Source organism: Capricornis sumatraensis, chromosome 21 (assembly GCF_032405125.1).
Source record: "Capricornis sumatraensis isolate serow.1 chromosome 21, serow.2, whole genome shotgun sequence".
NCBI lineage: Eukaryota > Metazoa > Chordata > Mammalia > Artiodactyla > Bovidae > Capricornis > Capricornis sumatraensis.
This window is the reverse complement of record NC_091089.1, coordinates 60,341,249-60,365,638: the sequence shown is the minus strand read 5'-3', so window position 1 is coordinate 60,365,638 and position 24,390 is coordinate 60,341,249. Positions and strand designations below refer to the sequence as shown.

General features: G+C 43.9%; 1 protein-coding gene across 1 annotated transcript in view; it reads right to left on the bottom strand.

Annotated features, from left to right (window-relative positions):
* Positions 1-23,874, bottom strand: part of MALT1 (MALT1 paracaspase) — a 63,027-nt gene extending 39,153 nt beyond the window's left edge. Inside the window, exons 1-2 of the mRNA XM_068993671.1 lie at positions 23,600-23,874; positions 8,791-8,957 (exon numbers count right to left, since the gene is read on the bottom strand). Coding sequence (XP_068849772.1) covers positions 8,791-8,957; positions 23,600-23,874 — 442 coding nt within the window. The remainder of the gene's footprint in view (positions 1-8,790; positions 8,958-23,599) is intronic.
* Positions 23,875-24,390: the final 516 nt, after the last annotated feature.

Below are 24,390 nucleotides of genomic sequence, written 5' to 3'. Positions count from 1 at the left end.
GGTCTTGGAATAATTCGTTATGCAGCAGCAGATAACTGACACAAAAGGAACCAAGGCTAGGACATTTTACACTTGCCAGGGTTTTAATACATAAATCTTGGCTTTTGTGCTAAATCACTTCAGTCGTGTCCAACTCTTTGCGACCCTATGGACTGTAGCCCGCCAGGCTCCTCTGTCCCTGGGATTCTCCCGGTAAGAAAACTGGAGTGGGTTGCCATGCCCTCCTCCAGGGGATCTTCCAGACTCAGGGATCAAACCCACGTCTCATGTCTCATGTCTCCTACATTGGCAGGCGGTTTCTTTACCACTAGCACCACCTGGGAAGACCAGCTGGCTTTCAGAAAGGAGAAATAATCATTAAAACTTATAAAACATAATTTCCCACACCTATTTTTATTTTTCCTCACATATCCTGAACATGATCTCATATCTTTTTCTTCTACAACCCAGTAAAGCAAACGAACAAAACAAGACTACTACTGAAGAGGAGACAGTCCTAAAGCACAGCAGTCTTAATATACGAAAGGTACTAAACTTTCAAGGGAAAGAACAGTATATAAGACAAAGTAGGCATGTGAAATCCATGCAGGAAAGATACTGAATAAAACCAAAATCCAAAACGAGTAAACGCTTATTGCATTCCTATCATATCTGAGGGTCTGCAGAAACCCTGGAAAATCAGTTAAGTACAGCAGAGCCTCTCAAAAAAAAAAAAAAAAAATTAAAACTCCTGCCAAGGAAAAGCTTCCATATTCATTCATCCTTTATGTGGATGCCAACTGGGCACCGGATGGCTGAAGTAACAGCTTTCCTGAATTTTGTTATCCATGTTAGTAGGAAAGTATATGTTGAAGTCAGAAAATGGGATGAGCACTCTTACTTAAGCCAGAAAAGTCACACACTGTACTTTAATGCTCGCATAAACTGTTCATCTGCCAGGAGAGACTTACAACTTTAAGATGCAAGGATTCTCATTTCCAACGTTTAAGTATGATAAGAGAGGGAAGAAGAAAATTTGCAAAAACAACAAAAGGGAACGAGTATAAATTGGACTATAAGTCCAGCCGTTGTAGCTAAATTGGCTTTAAAATGTGGGTGCCTTATAGCCACCTCGGATATACTGTCCCCAAGCCCTCTGGACACAGAGTCTTCGCCCCTCCTAGACCCCCCAGGCTTCCCCATCTCTGGGAGGACAGACCAGGCCTCAGCCAGACCTGGGCTTTCAATGACTCACGACAGACCCTCCGCACACTCCCTTCCTCTCCACGTGTAATTCAGCTGCAAGTCCTGTCAGTTAGACTTTCCCTCGTCTCACCATCTCCCATGCCGTGATCTCAATCGAAGCCACCGTCCCCTCCTGACTGTTGCCACAATCTGCTAACGTTCTTTCCTTACTTCCAACCAGCAGCTCAGTATCTTTTTAAAACAAATTGATCCACAGCTCTCCTCTGATTAAAAACCCTCTTTGGACCTCCGACTGGACCTAGAATACGACCCAAGCTCCTTATGCGGCCGACAAGGCCCTCTGTGAACGGACCCCTCTGTGAACGGACCCCTCTGTGAACAGACCCCTCTGCCTTCGTCCCGCCGGCTCCTTGCCCACCACACTCCAGCCATGCAGGCTTCTTTCCTCCAGAAGACAAGCTCTTTCCTGCCTTTTTGCTTCCCAGTTCTCTGCTGGATTTCTCCCCCAACCCCCAGTGTCTCATGGCAGACAATTTTAACATCCAGGTCTTTAGCATTTCTGGGAAAGGTCTCTTCATGGGTAAGCCCCCACCCTCTTTCCTTATGATAGTCTCCCAGCTTTGTGGGCTTCACTGCACTCATCCCCTGAAGTCTCTTTTCTTACTATCTCACCAACTCAATCAGAAGTTCCTGTCTTAGTCATCGGTTCACCTGATGCCTAGAACAGTGCTTGGCACAGTGGAACAGTGGGTGTTCAACACATATTTGCTGAACAAGTGTGTATTATAATAATAAAAATGACTACAGCAGCGATTTTACTGACTGCTTTATATTTGCCCGCCACTTTGATTTCTAACCTTCAAAATAACCATGGTAATTAGATCAATGTTACAATGAGGAGAAATGAACTTAAGTCATTTGCATAAAGTCATCCGAGTTACCTTGGGTAAATTATTTAACCTCCCCAGGACTAATTTTTTTCTCACTGTAAAATGGCAGAAGCAGGATGCAACCTATGTTTTCCTAGGCTTTAAAACTCTTTCAAGCCTTTTGTTATCCCAGTGATCTTTTTCCTTCCATCTTTACTGAAGAATAACCGACAAAAACTGCATATATTTAGGGTGTACAACATGATGGTTTAATAGTTATACATTGTGAAATGCTTGCCACAATAAGTTAATGGATACATTCATCAGCTCACACATCGTTATTTTCCAGTGATTCTCTTTTTGGGGTCTTGAAGCATGGGCAATCTGGCTTCCCAGGTGGCTCGGTGGTAAAGAATCTGCCTGCCAATTCAGGAGCCACAGGAGAGGCAGGTTCCATCCCTGGTTTTGGAAAATCCCCTGGAGGAGGAAATGGCTACTTACTCCAGTATTCTTGCCTGGAAAAGTCCATGAACAGAGGAGCCTGGTGGGCTACAGTCCATAGGGTCGCAAAGAGTCAGACAGACTGAGTGCACAGCATGTGAGATCTTAGTTCCTCAACCAGGGACAAGCCCGCACTCCCTGCATTGGAGAGCAGATTCTTAACCACTGGACTGGCAGGGAAGTCCCAGTTTTCTGGAGATCCTTAATGTGTCTCCCACGCTAACCCCATCTTCTGCCAGAGCGAGTCTCTCTTACTGGAAGGAGTGTGTCTTGCACCACAACAGTGCTTCAGAATTTACCTTGGTGAAGATTCCCTGCTATTACACAAAGAGAGAAGAGAGGAGAAAATCTTTCTCTCTAGAGGGTCTTAAAAAGCAATGAATGACTTTAGTCGAAGCAGGCCATGTGACCAGGATGTTCCAGAAGCTTCCTTTGTAGGAGACAAGACTAAGTAACTTTTAACAGACATTCAAACTCACAGTGTATACACCGGTCCTGTGCCAACAGTTTTCGTTGTCTAAGTCTTCAGGAAGCAAGCAAGGACATGTCTTTATTATTTATTGCTTCAAAGACTGAGAACTGAAAGGCAAAGTGTGATTTGAAAACCACCCTGGGTGAGTAGTAAGGAGAGAAGTCACAATACCTCCCACGTTTCAACCACATATATTTCCTTCCTCCCACGTCGTATGTGAGTGCACGACAGGGAACCGTGGTCACCTCTAACCACCCTCGCGTGGTGCCCGCTGGAAGGTGCTGAAACAAAGTCGGGAGGGGAGATGGCACAGAGCTCGGTAGGGTGTTCGCAGGCACACAAATGAAAGCTCTATTTTAAAGGGCGATCGCAGTTTCCTGGCAAACAAGCCTATTTTCAGATAACATCTGCAAAGAAGTCAAAGAAGTTACTTGATTTCCTGTAAGGTGGGGACAATCTGACTGGGTCTGATGGCACATGAGGATTGTGCTTTCAACACACACACCTGGGTAGAACAACCGGTTGGTTCAAGACGTTTAACAATAAAACCCCCACTGGAATTGCTACACAGATAAACAAGGGTGATTCTTGACTTGACAGAAGGATTCCTCATCGGCTCCCTTTGCTTTATTCTCTCTTACAAAGCCCTTGACGCTGATGCAATGCACAAGTTTTCCAGGAACAGATCTGTTGTGCACATTACAGTGCATCTATTTTCAGAGGCCATGAACCAAAAAAACCATTTCCACCATCTTCCATTTAAAACCCTCCCTTTGAGGTTTTATTTTGAGCATTTGTAGGTATTACTTGGAGAAGGAAATGGCAACCCACTCCAGTATTCTTGCCTGGAGAATCCCAGGGACAGAGGAGCCTGGTGGGCTTCCATCTATGGGGTCACACAGATGCAACTGATGCGACTTAGACTCAGACACAACTGATGCGACTTAGCAGCAGCAGGCTATTACTGAAAAGCACCCCAGAGAGTCCCAGAATAAACATCATCCCTCTTCCTTTAACAATTTCCCCTCATTACACAACTAGTGTGTGTCCATGCACTTTCCTCCTACAGGTTAATTTACATTGGTATCTGCTGCAGCTGGACCTGGTCTCCCAGCTCACTCTGCTCATGCTTCCACGCCACCAGCCCCCTGCAGTGTCCTGGCACCGAAACCCACCCTCCCAGCCCGCACCAGCACTCCCCTTCTGTTTCCCCACGTTCTTCATCTTCCTTCCAGGTTTACCTCTTTTTCCTTCTTAACATCCTGCTTTCAGGAATTCCTGTTGTTCACGAAACAAGATGAGTTCCTTATAAGTAAGATCTAGTACCTGAGTACTTTTTAACTTGTCAAGAAGAAAAAAACTGAGGTTGGTGGGTCAAAGAGGGAGTTGAGTATGATAATCTGTAGTTAAGCTTCCCAAACAATCTAGAATCTTCCTAGCATTATTGGAGATGACAGTGAGTCCAGGTCAGGTTCTGATCCTACTTTTGTCAATGACCAACTGTGATTGCGGCCAAATGATAACTTCCAGTAATCTCCTTTTCCACATAACTGTGTGCTCACAGTTAAAATTTAAATGCTCGGGACAGTCCTGCTCTGGTCCTTCACAGAATTGTGAAGATAAAAACGTGAAGCAGAGCTATCTTGGAAACTGAAGAATAACAGCCATCTTTGCTCTTATCTTACAGACAATAAAAGTAATAAAAAATAAAATTGATATCAGAAACGTAACCATGAATATGTTACAGGGAATCAAAGAAGAAAAATGAATTGACATGAAAAAGGAGTGGGGAAGAATGGAAAAGACGGCAGTGAAACCACGTGACTCTGCCAGCATGGCTGAAATGTACCCGTGGCAAAGCTCCTTTTATGTCAGAATAAAATAAAATGGCAGCATCACAACACTGGAGCAGAAAGAGCCCTGGGGTCCATCTACTGCAACCATATGTAGGTCTCTTACTGCTCCGGCATCTCTAGGAAGGTTCTTTACCACTAGTGCCACCTGGGAAGCCCGAGTAACACAATAATTCTCTCTAAACGTCCCCCACCCTCCAGCCCCTGATTAGTTGATTCCAGGTCAGAGCATGGCTTCCTTGGCAACAAATCTCGTGATGAGCATGACCCTAGCTGATAGAGCCAATCAGTCTGCACTCAAACGGTTTCTCTTAAAACAGAACCCTAATGGACGGTGCTTATACCTTGGCACTCAAGACAAAAACATCTCAAATAGCACACCTAGGTTTATTTGTGTTTGCCAAGGCTACAGATGCTAATCGTGGCTGTTTTGAGACCAGGGTCTTTGACCTTTTAATTAAAAAAATAAAAAGGTCTAAAAAATCATTACAGACTTCTGGTTCAAAACAGTTTCAGTGAATTCCTTTAATGCCCTTGTCCTTCTCCAATTTCCCCTGAAACGCCGAGAGGAATAAAAATAGGAAAACAGTGAGTCAGAGCTGGACAATGCGGAAGGACACCGTCCATTCATAAAAATCATAAGTCATTTTTCTAACATAAAGTGGACTAGACCAGTCTAAGAGGCAAGCTGGCCAACCCATGTGCTGTGGAGAAGCCCAACTGGAAGGAAGGCAGAAGAGGATAAATCACAATCTTCTGCAAAATATATGAGGTATCCAAGCCCACAGAGCACAAGAATTTGGGGGTGCATAACCCTTGGCTTAGAGCTCAAATGAGCAACCACAGAAGTTAGTTCCTCATCAAGGCAACTGTTGCAGTAAGAGACGGGGGAGCCCTCCCCATCTACGTCTGGGCCACCAAAACAAAGACATCCGAGAAATCCGGTCCCATAGCCATCTCCGATGGCCATCTGTGGCTGTCTTCCCACAAACAACGGGAATCGAATATGGCAAACTCAGGCTAGAATAAACCTGAAGTCTCCCCTTCCCCTTATATTTAGGCCTGAGAGGCCTGTTTGGAGGTTTACAGCATTTTGGTCTCTCCAACCAGAGCTCTCTCTCAGGACAATCAGAGAAAAGTCATCAGATTTTTTTGTGGAACAAGAACTAATATCCTCTTATGAGATTGTATTATCAAAAAAAGAGAGAAAATATTAGAATATTCCCACTTTGTATTTTCACCAAGATTCAGGAATACACTGAAAAGGAAAAACTGGAGATATTTACTTATACTTGTTTTACGATTACACTGGATTTGATGAATTACATGTTTGTCTTCCCTCCTAGACGATGAGTTTTGAACGGACAGGAACTACTGTCCTAGTCATCTTTGAATTCACAGTACCACGCACAATGCCAGGAGTAGCAAAAGTGTTAAGAGTACAGCAAAGTTGACTGAGTGGGCAGAATCCCACATTAAGCTGATTCTATCAGGGCTTGCATTCTTAATCACAATGGTTTTTATTTTCAATGTCCCTATTGAAATATTAAAGTTTTTCTTTAATTCTTAAATGTCTATATTCTAACAAATGTAAATACAGTAAGTTTTAGATTATTCACATAAGATTCAGGAGGAAAGCTAACTATAAATTACTGAGTTTTATTAGATCCCCAACTATTTCCTCTTAAATCAATAATGAACATTCAAGTAACAACCGACTTCTAATGTATGGCTAATCCAACATAAAACCTCACAGAAACGGTGCCTCACTGGTAATGCAGAAACTGCTCTTTTTTTCCTAGTCTCCCCTCAAATGTGAAAAAGGCCCAGCGTATAACTGAAAAAGCCTATAGGCCTGAAATCTGAATGACTTGCACAAAGGAACACTGATGGCAAAGCGCTGATCTTACTACTTGGAGAGAAACACAAAGGGCAGAAACAGAGATTTTTCCAAAGAAGATGACTGAGTTTACTAGGATGGTACTGCATTGGCTGCTGGCTTATCATATCAAAATAGAAAATAGTTAAAACCTTCAGGCATATCTATATACACAAATAAATATGTGACTCCATTTTGGTCCACCCTGTTTCACACACAGAAAATCTGAAAACCTTCCATCTCAGGCCAGCGATCACAACACAAACCATGAGATGAGTGTGCAGCCTCCTAGATACAGATCAGCAAGCCTCATCTCCGCAGCTCCCCCAAGTCTGTGGGGTAAAGAACACTTACTCTAATTTTCTAGACTTGGCAAGAGTCATTAAGTACAACTGCTGAAAAACCTAAGGAGATGTTAAAGTTATATTTATACCCACAGAAGTTTCTTAAGTTTTCAGAGGCCCCTGTAAAGCAGAACTTTACAGCCGAGTGCCCCAGGCTGGTAGGTTTCAATCACCACAACGCCTGGGTACTTCTGAGACACTGGGGATATAAACACTAGTAAGGGCCACCTGAAGGAGTGGTTTACTGTTTGGTGACGGAGAGCACTCGCATCTAGATGGGACCTGCGTTAGCAGCCAGCTATTCCTAACCAGGCCTCTTCCGAGAAAAGGCCCTGAGAAACACTCATCAAGTGTTTGATATAGTGGGTAACACAAAGGAGGTGTCTATAGGAAGCTGTTTCATCATCTGCACTTGGCCTGGAAAAGCAGGGGATAACCTGAGAGCCCAAGCTTCCTGGCTTACAATCCAGGGTCCACTGGTAGTAGAGTGCTCACTTCCCCATCCTTACCCCACAGCACCCAGTTTTGTCTGGTGATCCATGAGACAAGACAATTTCTGGCAAGCTGATTAACCCACTCCCTCCTGGTTCTCTGCCAGGTGAACTCGCATATTCCATCGTGCCGGTGGTGACAGGTGCAGGGATGATGGGCACATAAGCAAAATCAGTTAACTTGCTAGAGAATCCAATGATTTTTGCTGAGACAAGGATAAATGCCAGGAACAGCTAGTAGACACCTTATGACTATGTAGAAAGTCAGTCCTGGGAGGAAGTCAATGATAAGAAAGGAAGGGCAGAGACGAAATCCACCTTCTTGGAAACAGGGCTGCCCCCTGCCTTTCCTGAAGCCGAAATTGCTGCAAGACTTTTTGATGGAACCAAAATACTCCCTTTATTATGGCAACCTGCACTGAGGTTTCTGGTACATGTACTTCACAGTACGCCACTATACCACGTGTCCCTAATTTCCCACGTCCCTGAGAAAAGTCTGCAGTGTGGCTACTGTCACGTGACCTGGATGACATGGTCCCTCCTACTGATGTCATGGTAACTGACCAACTCCACCCACAGCTGTGGAAAGGAAGGACCGTTTCCTATTCATCACATCTGACCCTGAAGTGAGCAATTTCACTCAATATTGGTTTATTCAGGGGAAAAAAAAAAATCATTTGGTTGAGTTACTCAACATTTCAAAAGGACCATGCTGGTTGGCAGAAAACTTCAACAATAAACACCTGTCATACTTTATCTCGTTCACATACATGCACATAAATACATGTATATTTGCTTTCTTGGCTGCACTATTTCAACATTAAGTTATAGAAACCTTATCCCTCAACACTTTCACATGCACCTCCTTGGAATAAAGACTTTCTTCTACAGAATGACAACACCATCATCACATAATAATTCTCTAATATCTAACATGTATGTTATATTCAAGTTGTTTCAACTGTCCCCAAAATGTCTTCTAAACTTTTTTTTTTTTTTTTTGAAAAACAATCCAACCGTTGTTTATGTATTCGCTTTTTATGCGTTCTTTAGTCTCAACCCAGGGGGATAAATGAGGCTCCATATGTGTCCATGTTTCAACAATTCTTCACACAGTTCATCTGGTCAAATGAGACACTTCCTTCTGAGTGGGCCTCCTTGACCTCCTGGAGAACGTGCTCACGGGGAAGGCCTACCTGGGGGGCTGAGAAGCTGAAGGACCTCGGTGTGCTCCATGGCCTGCAGGAAGTCGCTCAGCTCCAGGACCGTACAGCCCTTCTCAGCCAGCAGCTTCAGTAAACACAGGCTGGGGCTGCCTTCGGGCTCCAGGACCTTGAGAGAACACTGCTCCAAGTCGAGACAACTGCCAACGACAGATTTAAGTCAGGTCAGCACCTCTTCTTCAGTGCGATCTGCCTGTTATATATGTTTGGCCCCATCGTGGGTGTGGCAGGGAATAAACAGTCGAGTGGTGGAAAACGGTTTAGAGAACAAACAGCTACCGTCCCTTCAGACAGTCTCCTAATGACGCTCACCTTGTATAGCAGAAGTTGGCAAACTTTTCCTGTAACGTGCCAAAGTGTGAATATTTTAGGCTTTATATGGGCCTCAGGATCTTTGCTGCACCTTTTTGTTTTTGTTGTATAATATTTTAAATATAAAAAAATGTTCTTGGCTCATGAGCTGTACAAAAATAGACAGTGCTCTGAATATGGCCCATAGGCTGTTGGTGGCAGACCCTTGCTCTATTTGACACATTTTGCCTTAAAGCCATGAGCTTTTCTTTCATAAGCACGTCTTCTTTTTGTTGCTGTTTAGTTGCTAAGTCTCTTCTGACTCTTTGCGACCCCACGGACTGTATCCCACCAGGCTCCTTGGTCTATGGGATTTCCCAGGCAGGAATACTGGAGTGGGCTACCATGTCTTCTTTACTCAACTAGATAACATTACTACTTGCAAACAGAAACCCTAGCATACATTGGATTGGCCAAAAAGTTCATTTGGGTTGTTCTATACCCTTTTCTGGGAGGGTGGTAGACATAATTCCCTTATAATTAATACTTGCTAGAAAATGGAGTTTGACATCATGTATAACTACACCAACATTCGTCAAGGCTGAATATCACAGGTATAAGGGAGTATTATGACAATTCTTTGCAGCCAAAGTTGGAGAAACTCTATACAGTCAGCAAAAACAAGACCGGGAGCTAACTGTGGCTCAGATCATGAACTCCTTATCGCCAAATTCATCACTTAAATTGAAGAAAGTCGGGAAAACCGCTAGACCATTGACGTATGACCTAAATTAAGTCCCTTATGATTATACAGTGGAAGTGAGAAATAGATTTAAGGGACTAGATCTGATAGATAGAGTGCCTGATGAACTATGGACAGAGGTTTATGACATTGTACAGGAGACAGGGATCAAGACTATCCCCAAGAAAAAGAAATGCAAAAAAGCAAAATGGCTGTCTCAGGAGGGCTTACAAATGGCTGTGAAAAGAAGAGAAGTGAAAAGCAAAGGAGAAAAGGAAAGATGTAAGCATCTGAATGCAGAGTTCCAAAGAATAGCAAGAAGAGATAAGAAAGCCTTCCTCAGCGATCAATGCAAAGAAATAGAGGCAAACAACAAAATGGGAAAGACTAGAGATTTCTTCAAGAAAATGAGAGATACCAAAGGAATATTTCACACAAAGATGGGCTCAATAAAGGACAGAAGTGGTATGGACCTAACAGAAGCAGAAGATATTAAGAGGTGGCAAGAATACACAGAAGAACTGTACAAAAAAGATCTTCATGACCCAGATAATCATGATGATGTGATCACTCACCTAGAGCCTGACATCCTGAAATGTGAAGTCAAGTGGGCCTTAGAAAGCATCACTACGAATAAAGCTAGTGGAGGTGATGGAATTTCAGTTGAGCTATTTCAAATCCTGAAAGATGGTGCTGTGAAAATGTTGTACTCAATATGCCAGCAAATATGGAAAACTCAGCAGTGGCCACAGGACTGGAAAAGGTTAGTGTTCATTCCAATCCCAAAGAAAGACAATGCCAAAGAATGCTCAAACTACCGCACAATTGTACTCATCTCACACGCTAGTAAAGTCATGCTCAAAATTCTCCAAGCCAGGCTTCAGCAATATGTGAACTGTGAACTTTCAGATGTTCAAGCTGGTTTTAGAAAAGGCAGAGGAACCAGAGATCAAATTGCCAACATCCGCTGGATCATCAAAAACGCAAGAGAGTTCCAGAAAAATATCTGTTTCTGCTTTATTGACTATGCCAAAGCCTTTGACTGTGTGGATCACCATAAACTGTGGAAAATTCTGAGATGGGAATACCAGACCACCTGACCTGCCTCTTGAGAAACCTATATGCAGGTCTGGAAGCAACAGTTAAAACTAGACATGGAACAACAGACTGGTTTCAAATAGGAAAAGGAGTACGTCAAGGCTGTATATTGTCACCCTGATTATTTAACTTCTATGCAGAGTACATCATGAGAAACGCTGGGCTGGAAGAAGCACAAGCTGGAATCAAGATTGCCGGGAGAAATATCAATAACCTCAGATATGCAGATGACACCACCCTTATGGCAGAAAGTAAAGAGGAACTAAAAATCCTCTTGATGAAAGTGAAAGTGGAGAGTGAAAAAGTTGGCTTAAAGCTCAACATTCAGAAAACTAAGATCATGGCATCTGGTCCCATCACTTCATGGGAAATAGATGGGGAAACAGTGTCAGACTTTCTTTTTTTGGGCTCCAAAATCACTGCAGATGGTGACTGCAGCCGTGAAATTAAAAGACACTTACTCCTTGGAAGGAAAGTTATGACCAACCTAGATAGCATATTCAAAAGCAGAGATATTACTTTGCCAACAAAGGTCCATTTAGTCAAGGCTATGGTTTTTCTAGTGGTCAGTATGGATGTGAAGTTTTGGACTGTGAAGAATGCTTAGCGCCAAAGAATTGATGCTTTTAAACTGTGGTGTTGGAGAAGACTCTTGAGAGTCCCTTGGACTGCAAGGAGATCCAACCAGACCATCCTAAAGGAGATCAGTCCTGGATGTTCATTGGAAGGACTGATGCTGAAACCCCAATATTTTGGCCACCTCATGCGAACAGTTTTACTCACTGGAAAAGACCCTGAGCTGGGAGGGATTGGGGGCAGGAGGAGAAGGGGATGACAGAGGATGAGATGGCTGGATGGCATCATCGACTTGATGGTCATGAGTTTGGGTAAACTCCTGGAGCTGGTGATGGACCGGGAGGCCTGGCGTGCTGCGGATCATGGGGTCACAAAGAGTCAGACACAACTGAGCAAATGAACTGAACTGAACTGATGACCATAAGATATCTCTTCATACTTCCCAGTTTTTATCTTTCAGCTATAAAGGTCAGTTCAGTTCAGTTGCTTAGTCATGTCCGACTCTTTGCAACCCCATGAATCGCAGCACACCAGGCCTCCCTGTCCATCACCATCTCCCGGAGTTCACTCAGACTCACATCCATCGAGTCCGTGATGCCATCCAGCCATCTCATCCTCGGTCGTCCCCTTCTCCTCCTGCCCCAATCCCTCCCAGCATCAGAGTCTTTCCCAGTGAGTCAACTCTTCTCATGAGGTGGCCAAAGTACTGGAGTTTCAGCTTTAGCATCATTCAGTCCAAAGAAATCCCAGGGTTGATCTCCTTCAGAATGGACTGGTTGGATCTCCTTGCAGTCCAAGGGACTCTCAAGAGTCTTCTCCAACACCACAGTTCAAAAGCATCAATTCTTCAGCGCTCAGCCTTCTTCACAGTCCAACTCTCACATCCATACATGACCACTGGAAAAACCATAGCCTTGACTAGACGGACCTTTGTTGGCAAAGTGATGTCTCTGCTTTTCAACATGCTGTCTAGGTTGGTCATAACTTTTCTTCCAAGGAGTAAATGTCTTTTAATTTCATGGCCAGAGTCAATTGACTTGTTCTTTTTTTTTTGTTGACTTGTTCTTAACAAGTAGAATTTTTATGTCCATTCAATCAAAGAGTCTCTTACATCTTCCTGGGCCTATTCATCTGCAGACAGGAGTAGAAACTGCAGCCAAGCTCTTCATTCCACGCATTCATATGTGATGTTCAGTCTTCCTATGCTGCCCAACTTCCTTAAGATAAAACGGGTGACTCATAGCAGGGCCACACAGATGAGGAAGTTCTGTATGGAGATCACCATCCTTGATCATCTTCCGTTTCACCTCCTTGGGGTCCAACTTCTGTGCAAGGCCCTCAACCCAGAACACCTCATCTGTGCCCCAGGGCTTCCAGCAGCTGCCCTCTCTTGTAACATCTTATGGAAAAACACAAACTTTTTGGCCAACCCAAGAAGGCAATGGAAAGCCACTCCAGTACTCTTGCCTAAAAAATCTCATGGACGGAGGAGCTTGGTAGGCTGCAGTCCATGGGATCGCTACCAGTCGGACATGACTGAGTGACTTCACTTTCACTGGAGAAGGAAATGGCAACCCACTCCAGTGTTCTTGCTTGGAGAATATCAGGGACAGCGGACCCTGGTGAGCTGCCGTCTATAGGGTCGCAGAGTCAGACACGACTGAAGCAACTTAGCAGCAGCAGCAATATATGTCTTAATTCCTCAATACCTAAAATTTTGTCTGGCCCATATTAATCATTCATAACTGAAATGCTATTGAGTGAATTTTAATCATAATTGAAATGCCTGGGACCCTGGATGGACGGGGTCAAACATAAACATGGTACCCCAGCTGTGGCAGAGACAAGGTGAGCAAGCTTTCATTTGGCTAAAAATATTCTTAATCCACATTCATTTTGACCAGTTTTAGTAAAAGGCTGCCATAGCATTTTTACAATATAATGGTCACCCAAGATTTATAATTCTGTGATAAGGTTGGTTATTTCATTAAGAAAAACATGCATCCAACCAAAATAACTTCAGCACTAATACTCTACCTCATAGGATTGTTAGAATTAATTTAGGCAATCCATGTAAAAAGTACTTAGCACAGTATGTGCCAAATAATAAGCGCTCAATTGAATCGATCAGTTTTCCTCTGTGAGTTTCATTTGCTTCCTCTGTAAAGAAGGGCCCTTGGACTTAAAATCTCCAAATTCCTTTCCAGTTTAAAAACTCTGTAATTCTGGAATTACAAATTTCAGATTCCAGTTATTTGATTCTTCCTTTACATTTTAATCTCAAACTAGACAGGTGACATCCTCAACCCCTCAGTGAAACTGGGAGGCAAGTGGCAGGGGCAGCTGGTATTTCTAGAGACTGTGAGGTCTAACCTGGCAGGTCTTCTGAATCCCACCTCCAAGACTTACTGGCCTGAGAACTGCAGGTGGTTTGAAAGTCTAAGATTGCTCATTTGAAAATGATGTTCACCATAACTCAGAGTATGATTGTGGTCATTGAATCACGGGGTCTGGAACATGGTCAGTGGCCCATAATTTTTTTCTTGCTTGCTTTCCTTTTGGGTTAGACTGACGTAATATGTAGCTTGTAACTAAAAGATTAAAATGTAATAAATGACTTGCAAAACAGTAAAAAAAAAGCACTCAATAAAATTTAGCTTTTATATTAAAAAATGGGAATATTAAAAGAATACTAAGGTTAATTTCTCAGTTATGCTTATTTCTAAAACTGTTTTAGGTTTTCCTCAAAAAAAATTTTTTTTGAGTAGCTACTGTTTTGGTAACCTGGTGGTATCCTCTAAAGCTTACTATCACTAGTATTCTAGCTAAAAATTTGTATATTTAATACTCTATCCTTGTTAAGCTATTTCACATCCTAAAAGATGATGCTGTGAAAATGCTGCACTCAATATGCCAGCAAATTTGGAAAACTCAGCCAGTGGCCACAGGACTGGAAAAGGTCAGTTTTCATTCTAATCCCAAAGAAAGGCAATCCCAAAGAATGTTCAAACTACGGCACAATTGCACTCATCTCACACACTAGCAAATAATGCTCAAAGTTCTCCAAGCCAGGCTTCAACAGTTCATGAACTGTGAACTTCCAGATGTTCAAGCTAGATTTAGCAAAGGCAGAGGAACCAGAGATCAAATTGCCAATATCTGCTAGATCAAAGAAAGAGCAAGAAAGCTCCAGAAAAACATCTACTTCTGCTTTATTGACTATGCCAAAGCCTTTGACTGTGTGGATCACAATCAACTGTGGAAAATTCTGAAAGAGATGGGAATACCAAACCGCCTAACCTGCCTCCTGAAAAACTCATATGCAAGTCAGCAAGCGACAGTTAGAACTGGACATGGAACAACAAATAGGAAATGGAGTACGTCAAGGCTGTATATTGTCACCCTGCTTATTTAACTTATATGCAGAGCACATCATGCAAAATGCTGGGCTGGATGAAGCACAAGCTGGAATCAAGATTGCCAGAAGAAATATCAATAACTTCAGATACACAGATGATACCACCCTTATGATAGAAAGCAAATAAGAACTAAAGAGCCTCTTGATGAAGGTGAAAAAGGAGAGTGAAAAAGTTGGCTTAAAACTCAACATTCAGAAAACGAAGATCATGGCATCAGGTCCCATCACTTCATGGCAAATAGATGGGGAAACAATGGAAACAGTGACAGACTTTATTTTCTTGGGCTCCAAAATCACTGCAGATGGTGACTGCAGCCATGAAATTAAAAGATGCTTACTCCTTGGAAGGAAAGCTATGACCAACCTAGACAGCATATTAAAAAGTAGAGACATTACTTTGCCAACAAAGGTCTGTCCAGTCAAAGGTATGGTTTTTCCAGTAGTCATGTATGGATGTGAGAGTTGGACCATAAAGAGAGCTGAGTGCTGAAGAACTGATGCTTCTGAACTGTGGTGTTGAAGACTCTTGAGAGTCCCTTGGACAGCAAAGAGATCAAACCAGTCAATCCTAAAGGAAGTCAGTCCTGATGCTGAAGCTGAAGTTCCAATACTTTGGCCACCTGATGGGAAGAACTGACTCAATGGAAAAGATCCTGATGCTGGGAAAGATTGAAGGCAGGAGGAGAAGGGGACGAGAGGATGAGACGGTTGGATGGCATCACTGACTTGATGGACATGAGTTTGAGCAAGCTCCGGGAGTTGGTGATGGACAGGGAGGCCTGGCATGCAGCAGTGCATGGGGTCCCAAAGAGTTGGACACAACTGAGCAACTGAACTAAACTAAAAATTAATTCTTGTTAAAATGTCAACAATAATGTTCCAAGTCAACTGTTCCCAGTTCTGGAGGCATAACCTGAATTCCATGGTGAAATCATAAAAGGACAATAAGATCGTCGTTTACTCTAAGACTGTCTTTCCTATTTTTAAGTGTCAAAGTGTCCTTTCTTTTCTAAAATAATGGTAATTGTGATGATTGCAAAAACAAAAGCTGAAGATGCCTGTCGATCCTCTATCTTGTAAAGTGTTTTTGTACCAGTCCAGGTAATGCCTGAATCAAGGAACCAGTACTGGATTCAACATAAGAATTACCAATTTTTCAAATAATTTTAATATGAAATTTATAAAAACAAGGATGCTCTATGTTTAACACTTTTGATTCATAAAGGTTATCAAGATCTGATATATGAAATTAAGATGTCATCTTGTCAAATGCAGCCAAATGATGCTTTAATTAATCTTTATATTGATATGGAGAGAATTAAAAACCATTTTACTCCCCCCCACCCAAACGAAGAAAAATCACAGTGATGCAGAGGACGACTTCTCTTTCAATACAAAAGGCATTGGAGAAAAACAAGGTTCTCTATCTCTTTTCCTTTTACTGATTTTTCCACATGGGCACCAGCTACCAGTTAAGATGAGGTCTATATATACTCAATATTTCTTTCCTTCCTTTTTTTAGCTGCATTCCTGTAAGGCTGTGCTTTGAAGTGGTTTCTACCAGCCCTAATTTGAAATTTCTGATTTAATTAAAAACACTGCTTTCTTACTGAAACAAACAGACTTTGCTTAAAAAAAAAAAAATCTTTATTTTTTTTCAGGTAATTGTAGATATTTTTATTTGGTACTACCAACCCACCAAGTTGTAATTTCTTTAAGGTTAGTTGAAAGGTGGAATTGGAAACCTCTGAACTTTTTTTTTCAATGAACTTTTTATATTGTTTAATGCTGACACATTTGGTTTACCTTGTTCTTTTTAAAATAAAACTATATTTTACTTTTAAAAATATGTAATCAAATAGAACATATTCTATACCATTCAGGGTACAAACCTTGGTACTGCTTTTACAGTCATTTGTTTCTCTTCTTGATACAGTTATACTTTAGAATCCTTATTAATTAATTCAATAACTACTTATTAATCACCTAAAACAGGTCATTTTTGCCAGGGATTGAGACTACAGCAGCAAACAACATCCCCCATCCTCCCAGATTTTTCTAGAGAAGAGGGGCAGAGGTCTGTGTGTTCATCCGTCCTCTGCTCATAAGTGCTCTGGAGAAAAACAAAGCAAGGGGACAGGTAATGCTAATGCGGATGGAGGAGATGATTTTAAACAGTGTGATCTGAAGATGCCTCACTGAGGTGACCTTTTTTAGAAAAATGTAATCAATGTTATTTGTTTTTAAAATTTCCATTGAAATATAGTCGATTTACAATAAATACTAAACTAGTTTCAGATAAGTGATTCAATTATATAGAATTATACAAATATATATCTATTCCTTTTTACATTCTCCTCCATTATAGGTTATTGTAAGAGACTGAGTATATAGTAGGTCCTTGTTGGTCATCTATTTTATATATAGTAGTGTGTATATTTTTATCCCAAACTCCAAACTTACTCCTCCCTCCTTTCCCTTTCGGTAACCGGAAGTCTGTTTTCTACATCTGAGAGTCTATTTCTGTTTTGTAAATAAGTTCATTTGAATATTTAAATTAAAAACTTTTAAAAATCACTTTAAAACTTTTCATTTTATATTGGGGTATGGTCTTTTCATTTTTTGTTGTGGTTTTTTGGCCACACATGGGGCCATGTGGAATCTTAGTTCCCTGACCAGGGATTGAACCTGTGCCCCTTTCATTAGAAGCCTGGAGTCTTAACCACTGGATTACCAGGGGCATACAGTTCATTAACAATGAACTGTGTTAGTTTCAGAGGTACAGCAAAGTGATTCAATTATACATAAATATACAAATATATATTTCTTTTTTCTACATCTCCTCTAATATAGGTTAATATAAGATACTGAATATAGTTCCCTGTGCTATACATTACCTATTTTCTGTATGATAGTGTATATTTAAATCCCCTAAACCTAATTTATCCTTCCCTCCTTTCTTCTTTGGTAATCATAAGTTTATTTTGTCTGTGGGTCTATTTCTGTTTTTTGTAAATAAGTTAATCCGTATTATACTTTTTTAGATTCCACATACAAGTGATATCATATGCTATTTGTCATTCTCTGTGAGGATGTGAGTTTTAAGCAAACACTTGAATAGATAAAGGCAAACATCTCAGGCTGAGCAAAGAGCAAGTCCAAAGGCCCTACAGTCTTGAAGGAAGGGCAAGAAAGCACGTGTGACTAAAGCAGAGCCAGGGAGGGAGATGTTTTGGGGTTGGCCAAAAAATTATTGGGGTTTTTCAGCAACATCTGCCAGAAAAATGTGAACGAACTTTTTGGCCATCTCAAGAGCTAGCCGGGAGTTAAATAGTGTTTTTACTGAGACAGAGAAGCCAATGGGAAGGAAGAGAGGATGAGACCTGATTTAATGTTTTCAAAGGATTCTTCGTGCTCTGAAGAGAACAGACTGGGGTGGGGATCAAAGAAGGAGGCGGAGAAGTTAGACGGCTGCTGGAACAGTGCAGAGAGCTAACAGTGGCCTGGCCCCGTGTGGTCACAGAGAACCTTGGGTTCCAGACACACACTGGAGGGCTGGCAGAAGGCACGTGCTGACCCAGTGGATGAGGCAGGTAGAAGTAGAGTCAGGAACGATTGCAGGTTTTGGCCTGAGCACCTGGATGGTTGTAGCTGCCCTTCGCTGAGATGCAGAAGAGAAAGGTTTACGGCGGAGGGCGTGCTGAGTTTTGGATGCGCTGCATTTAAGATGCCTATCAGTCATTCAAGAGGAGTGCTATGCGTATGATCTGCACTGGGAGATCAACACTGGGAGTTCAAGGCGAAGAGGCGGGTTGGAGGTGTGAAGTGAGCGCAGTGAACCTAAATATGTATCTGTAAAGCCATGAGACTTAAGGATAACACCAAGGTGGGCAGGGACTAGGTGAAGAAGTGCGGATCAAGAGACACAATGCCTGAGCCTTCAGGCATCCCAAAACCCAGAGATGAAGAGGCAGAGACTGAGGAGATAGGCAGGAAACCTGTCATAAAGTGCTCGGGGGCAGGATTTTGTAGCTGAAAGAGCCCTTTCCATACTTACGGCAAATAAGCGGTGGCTGACTGCCTTCCCTGGTCCACGTCCCACAGCCCCATTTTTAAGCTCCCTCCTTCTTGGCAGTTTACACGGCATTAGAGCCTCCTGAGAGCTCTGCCATTTGGGGGCTGGAAGGTTCCATGTCTCCCACAGGATTCACTAGCTTGGGCAAGATGCTCAGAACCTGTGCTTATCTACACTGACAGCAGAGGGTGTTCAATATTAGGTCAATGTGGTGAGAAATGGAATATTGCCTGCTGGATTAGTAAACAGAGGATGTCACAGTCATCAGCAAATGCAGTCACCAAGGAGGGTGTGCTGGTGAGCCCTGAGGGAACTCAGGAAAGAACACTTGCCAACTAGCGACCACCAGCCTGCAGGAGAGGAAGCTCACGATGAGGAAAACACAGGACACTGGTCCCGGGCAGCTGGGGTGCATACCAAAGGGATCACTGCGCTGAATCCAGACTCCTGCATCTTCCCGTACATCTTGCTGCAGCTGTTTAGTCAAGTCATGGGTTCTTCGTGACCCCATGGACTACAGTCTGCCAGGCTCCTCTGTCCATGGGATTTCCCTGGCAAGAATACTAGAGTGGATTGCTGTTTCCTTGTCCAGAGGATCTTCCTGACCCAGGGATCAAACCTGTGTCTCCTGCATTGGCAGGCGGACTCTTTATTGCTGAGCCACCAGGGAAGCCTTCCCATAGATAGGAAAGCGCTAAATTCCATGAAGTGAAGTGAAGTCGCTCAGTCGTGTCCGACTCTTTGCGACCCGTGGACTGTAGCCCACCAAGCTCCTCCGTCCATGGGATTCTCCAGGCAAGAATACTGGAGTGGGTTGCCATTTCCTTTTCCAGGGGATCTTCCCAACCCAGGGATTGAACCCAGGTCTCCCACATTGCAGGCAGACGCTTTAACCTCCGTGCCACCTTGGGACATTTGGTTGTCTTTAATTTACAATAATCTTCATGTTCATACCGCCTGCCCTTTGTTGCAAAACTTCTATATAAGCTAGCTCCTTCCCTCGTCTCCTGGAAGCAGTTGCTCAGAGCCATCTGAAATGCTGTCTCCCGGACCAAGGTCCTCATCTTGCCCCTAAATATAACATAACTCACAATGCTCATGTTGTGCATTTCTGAAAAGTCAACACTGGACTGGAACTAGGGCTGGGTTTATATTTAGGGCATGCCCATACGTACATGGTTTTGGGAAGCTGAACTATATGCAAGGATTCATCCTGAATCACTAACAACCATCTGGGAACATTCTTCATTCCTGATGGTCAGTTGAGAGAGAACATCTGTGGCTTATTTATTAAATTCTTATCTGGTCTGAGGCAAGTTGTATAGAGGAAAAAAGGTGAAAAGAAACAGAACAGGCAACCTTTTGGGGTTCTATGTCTGTGAACCAGCGACTCTGAGGAAAGCACTGCACATCCTCGCGGGAACTGCTATTCGTTTGGACTAGACTCACTGTAGTTCCTGGGTTTAACACTAGAGAGAAATACCTTTAGGACTTTTTACTATTAAAATCATAGATGCTCTTTTGCCATTGGTATGAAAATAACTTTAAAATGGCTAAACAACAACAATGAAAATAACTGTTTCGGTCTTAAAAAGAAAAAGCATCTATTCCCCAATAGAAAAGCTGTCATTCCCCAGCTCCCCAAGTTCTCAGGGCTAACTTTTTGTTAAGTCAGGTTAATTCTTTTGATGTCAATAGGTATCTGAGCTTAATGTTCTCCAGTTTTCCAACCTTCAGGGTGGCCTCCACTTTCCCCAGCACAACTAACCTACTCTGAGCTAACCTTCACCATCCTGGAAGGCTGGTCCAACTCCATCCGTCTCCAGCAGACTTCCTACTGTGAAATCCCCAGCATCCACAAATGCATGCCCTTTGCAGCTTGTCTCCTCTGGCTGCGCAACTGTCCTCTCTCTACCCTCCCTTTACCAGATAAGTGGCCTCTGATTTTTCCATTAGTTCTCAAACAAAGTGAATACCATTATGTAGCCTGTAACAAAATTTAACTGAAGGCCTGGGCTTCCCAGGTGGCACTAGCAGTACAGAATCCATCTGCCATGCAGGAGATATAACAGACAAGGGTTTGTTTCCTGGGTCAGGAAGATCCCCTAGAGAAGGGCATGGCAACCCACTCCAGTATTCTTGCCTGGAAAATCCCATGGACACAGGAGCCTGGAAGGCTACAGTCCAGAGGGTCAGAAAGAGTTGGACACGACTGAGCAACTTAGCACGCATGTAGGCAACTGAAGGCTTGGGGAGGAAAACTGAACACCCGATGTCAGGTAAGCACCACTTTTTGATTAGATCAGTCGTTTCATCAGGGCAGGGCCTTACTGAGGTTCTTCTCTGTCCTTCATAGCCAAATAGAGGAGTACTCACTTCGGAGAACCCTCTTTATGAAAGGCTAGAGGCTTCCTTAACTAGAGTAGTAGTTAATTTCACAAATTAACCAATCACAAATGTGGTAATCTGACCCCCTGCCAGCCCCCACATCCCACATATACACAAACAAAAACAACTTTTTATCTTATTTTAAGTCTAGAAATTCAGAAACCTACAGACCTAGAGTAACTGTATATATTTTGGATTTTTTTTTTGGAACAGCCAAAAGCAGTGTTCTTCCCAGAACAGGAAAAAAAAAAAAATAGTATGCCATCTATCTGCCCCATTTTGCAAATTTACCACTTTTTGATTCCATCCTCACATCATTACTCCCCTTAAAGAGCCAAATATTCCCAAATCGTCATTATTCAGGTTTAACCCCCAACTCTTTGAAAAGCAAGGTTGTTGTGAGGGTTAAACACATCGTACAATGTCTGGTATATAATGTATACCAAGCACTTAATAAGATAAAAACCTGGTGTTATTATCACCTGCAACATAGCACTTAGCATGCTATTTGTAAATGTCTCAGAATAAACAGTCTATCACTGCATAAGCCTTTATGAAAGTGAAAGAGAAAGTCACTCAGCTGCATCTGACCCTTTGTGACCCCATGGACTATACAGTCCACCAAACTCTCCAGGCTAGAATACAGGAGTGGGCAGCTGTTCCCTTCTCAAGGGGATCTTCCCAATCCAGGGATTGAACCCAGGTCTCCTGCATTGCAGGCAGATTCTTTACTAGCTGAGCCACAAAGGAATCCTAAGAATACTGGAGTGGGTAGCCTATCTCTTCTCCAGGGCATCTTTCTGACCCAGAAATTGAACCAGGGTCTCCTGCATTGCAGGCAGATTCTTTATCAGCTCAGCTACCAGGGAAGCCCAAGCCCTTATGAGTAGGAGCTAAATGTTTGACATCTTTTTTATCTTCTGAAACTTTCTGCCAAAATTGGGCACTTAAAAAAAGTAACTTTGCATGAGTTTTTGCATGAATTTTCCTCTCTCAATTCAGATTTATAGACTGTCTAAGAGAGGTTCTATGCGTAACACATAGGATCTTACCTGATGGTTCCTGTTCTTGAGGAGTTTATAAAGACATGTACAAATAATTACAGTACAGGCAATGTTTAGTCATGAGAGAAGTTACAAAACTGCTAAGGGATTCAAAGGCAGACCCAAATCATAACAGTGATCTTCCCAAGTGTGCTCTGGGAAATCCTACTGCAGTTCCTAAGACCCTTTTCACAGGATCTCCAAGGTCAAAATTTTTCAAAATACTACTGAGATGTTATCTTTCTCACTTATTTTCTCAGAAATGCACATTGGAGTGTCCAGTGTTACCTGATCTGTGACAGACTGCATGTAGGACCTCACAAAAGATGCTGGTTGTCTGGGATTAAGATAAGACATTCAAGAGATTTTCAAAATGCCAAATAATGCCACTTTTCCTAACATTTTTCATCTTGGAAAAGTTTGTTTTTCCATAGAAACATGTCATTTCTGTTAACATGCAATAAATTCTTCTTTTTAAATATTAAAAAATTCTGAACTTTATGTTTGTATGCATGTAACATACAGAACCCACATTAAAAACTCTTTGGGGTCTTCAATAATTCTTAAGCGTGTAAAGGAGTCTTGAGAGCCTGAAGTTCAGTTCCAAGAAAACGGTCTTACTTATACTTGAATGTTCACGGTGAAATCAAATGGGTTTGGTGGAGGAAGACGGGGAGTTTAGTTTCAGGCTTTCCCACCATCCTCTCTCGACCGTAAAGCCTCACGAATGCCTTCATCTCAAACAAACCCTTCACCTCTGCCATCTCTTTACCTGCACGAACCCTACCTAACTTTCCTAGGGTCTTCATCTAGGTCTGCGCATTTGAAGTTCTCTGGAATGACCGCCCTAACGTAATGGTCCCCAGACACCGTTCCTGGTATTCTTGGTTAACCCCGCTCTCTTTCATCTCAAGAGGAGGGGAGTAGGAAAAGGGAGAGGACGACCGGAGTCCAACCTACAACCTCTGTGGGTCCAGATTCTCCGCCTGGAAGGCAACTCAAGTTCCCCCACCCCTTCCCACCGGCGGCCCCTGCACCGCCCGCGCGGCCCCGAGGCTCCCCAACCCTCCATCGCCGCGTCCGCCCCAGCCCACGGCGCCCCCCCCCGCCCCATATGACCCCGCCACCCCCCCGGGGTCCCGGGGCCGCACCTGAGCCGGAGGCGCCCCCGACTCCCCGCCACCTCGGCCAGCCTCCTCCATCCTCGGCCCTCGGGCGCTCGGTCCAAGCTCCCGCTGAGCCTCCGCAGCAGCGGCTCCGGAAGGCGGCTGAGGGTCGCGCCGGCTGCAGCGGGGAGCGGCGGCCCCGAGGGCGCGGCCGGCGGCGGAGGCGAGGTCAGGGGCGGCGGGGCCTGCAGCAGCTCCCCGCACAGCGACAGGTCCCGCGCCGGCGATCCCAAGCCGGCCGCGGCTCCCGCCGGCCGCATCGCGCGCCTTCCGCTCGCCGCAGCGCTGCGCAGGCAGGGGCGGAAGGACGAGGCGGAGGGCGCTGCGCGGAGCTCCGAGGAGGAAGCGCCGCTGCCCGCCCCGCCGAGACCGGTTTGCCTGAGGGAGCCCGACTGGCCAGCGGCGCCCGCCGCTCCGGGGGCGGGGCCTCGGCGGGGGCGGGGCCGCCCACTGCGCGCGTGCGCGCGCCGCCCCCGCCCTCCGCACCGCCCCCTCAGCGCCGTCGCCGCGGAGGCGCGCCCTTCAAACGCCGGGGAGGTGGAGTTGGGGCTGGGCGGGAAGGGCCGGGCCGTGGCAGGTGGAGGAGGAAGCGACGGAGGAACTACGCCCGGGCGGCTCTACTACGACGAGGAAGCCTGCGGCGCAGGGGCTTCCCAAGGCTACGCGAGGAGGAATGCCTCACGTCAAGGAGTGAGCGCGCGGCTTTCCGTCGCTCGGCCGGCTGCTCCTCCAGAGGCGCGCTCGGCTGACTCAGTGATACCGGCGCCCGCGTTGGG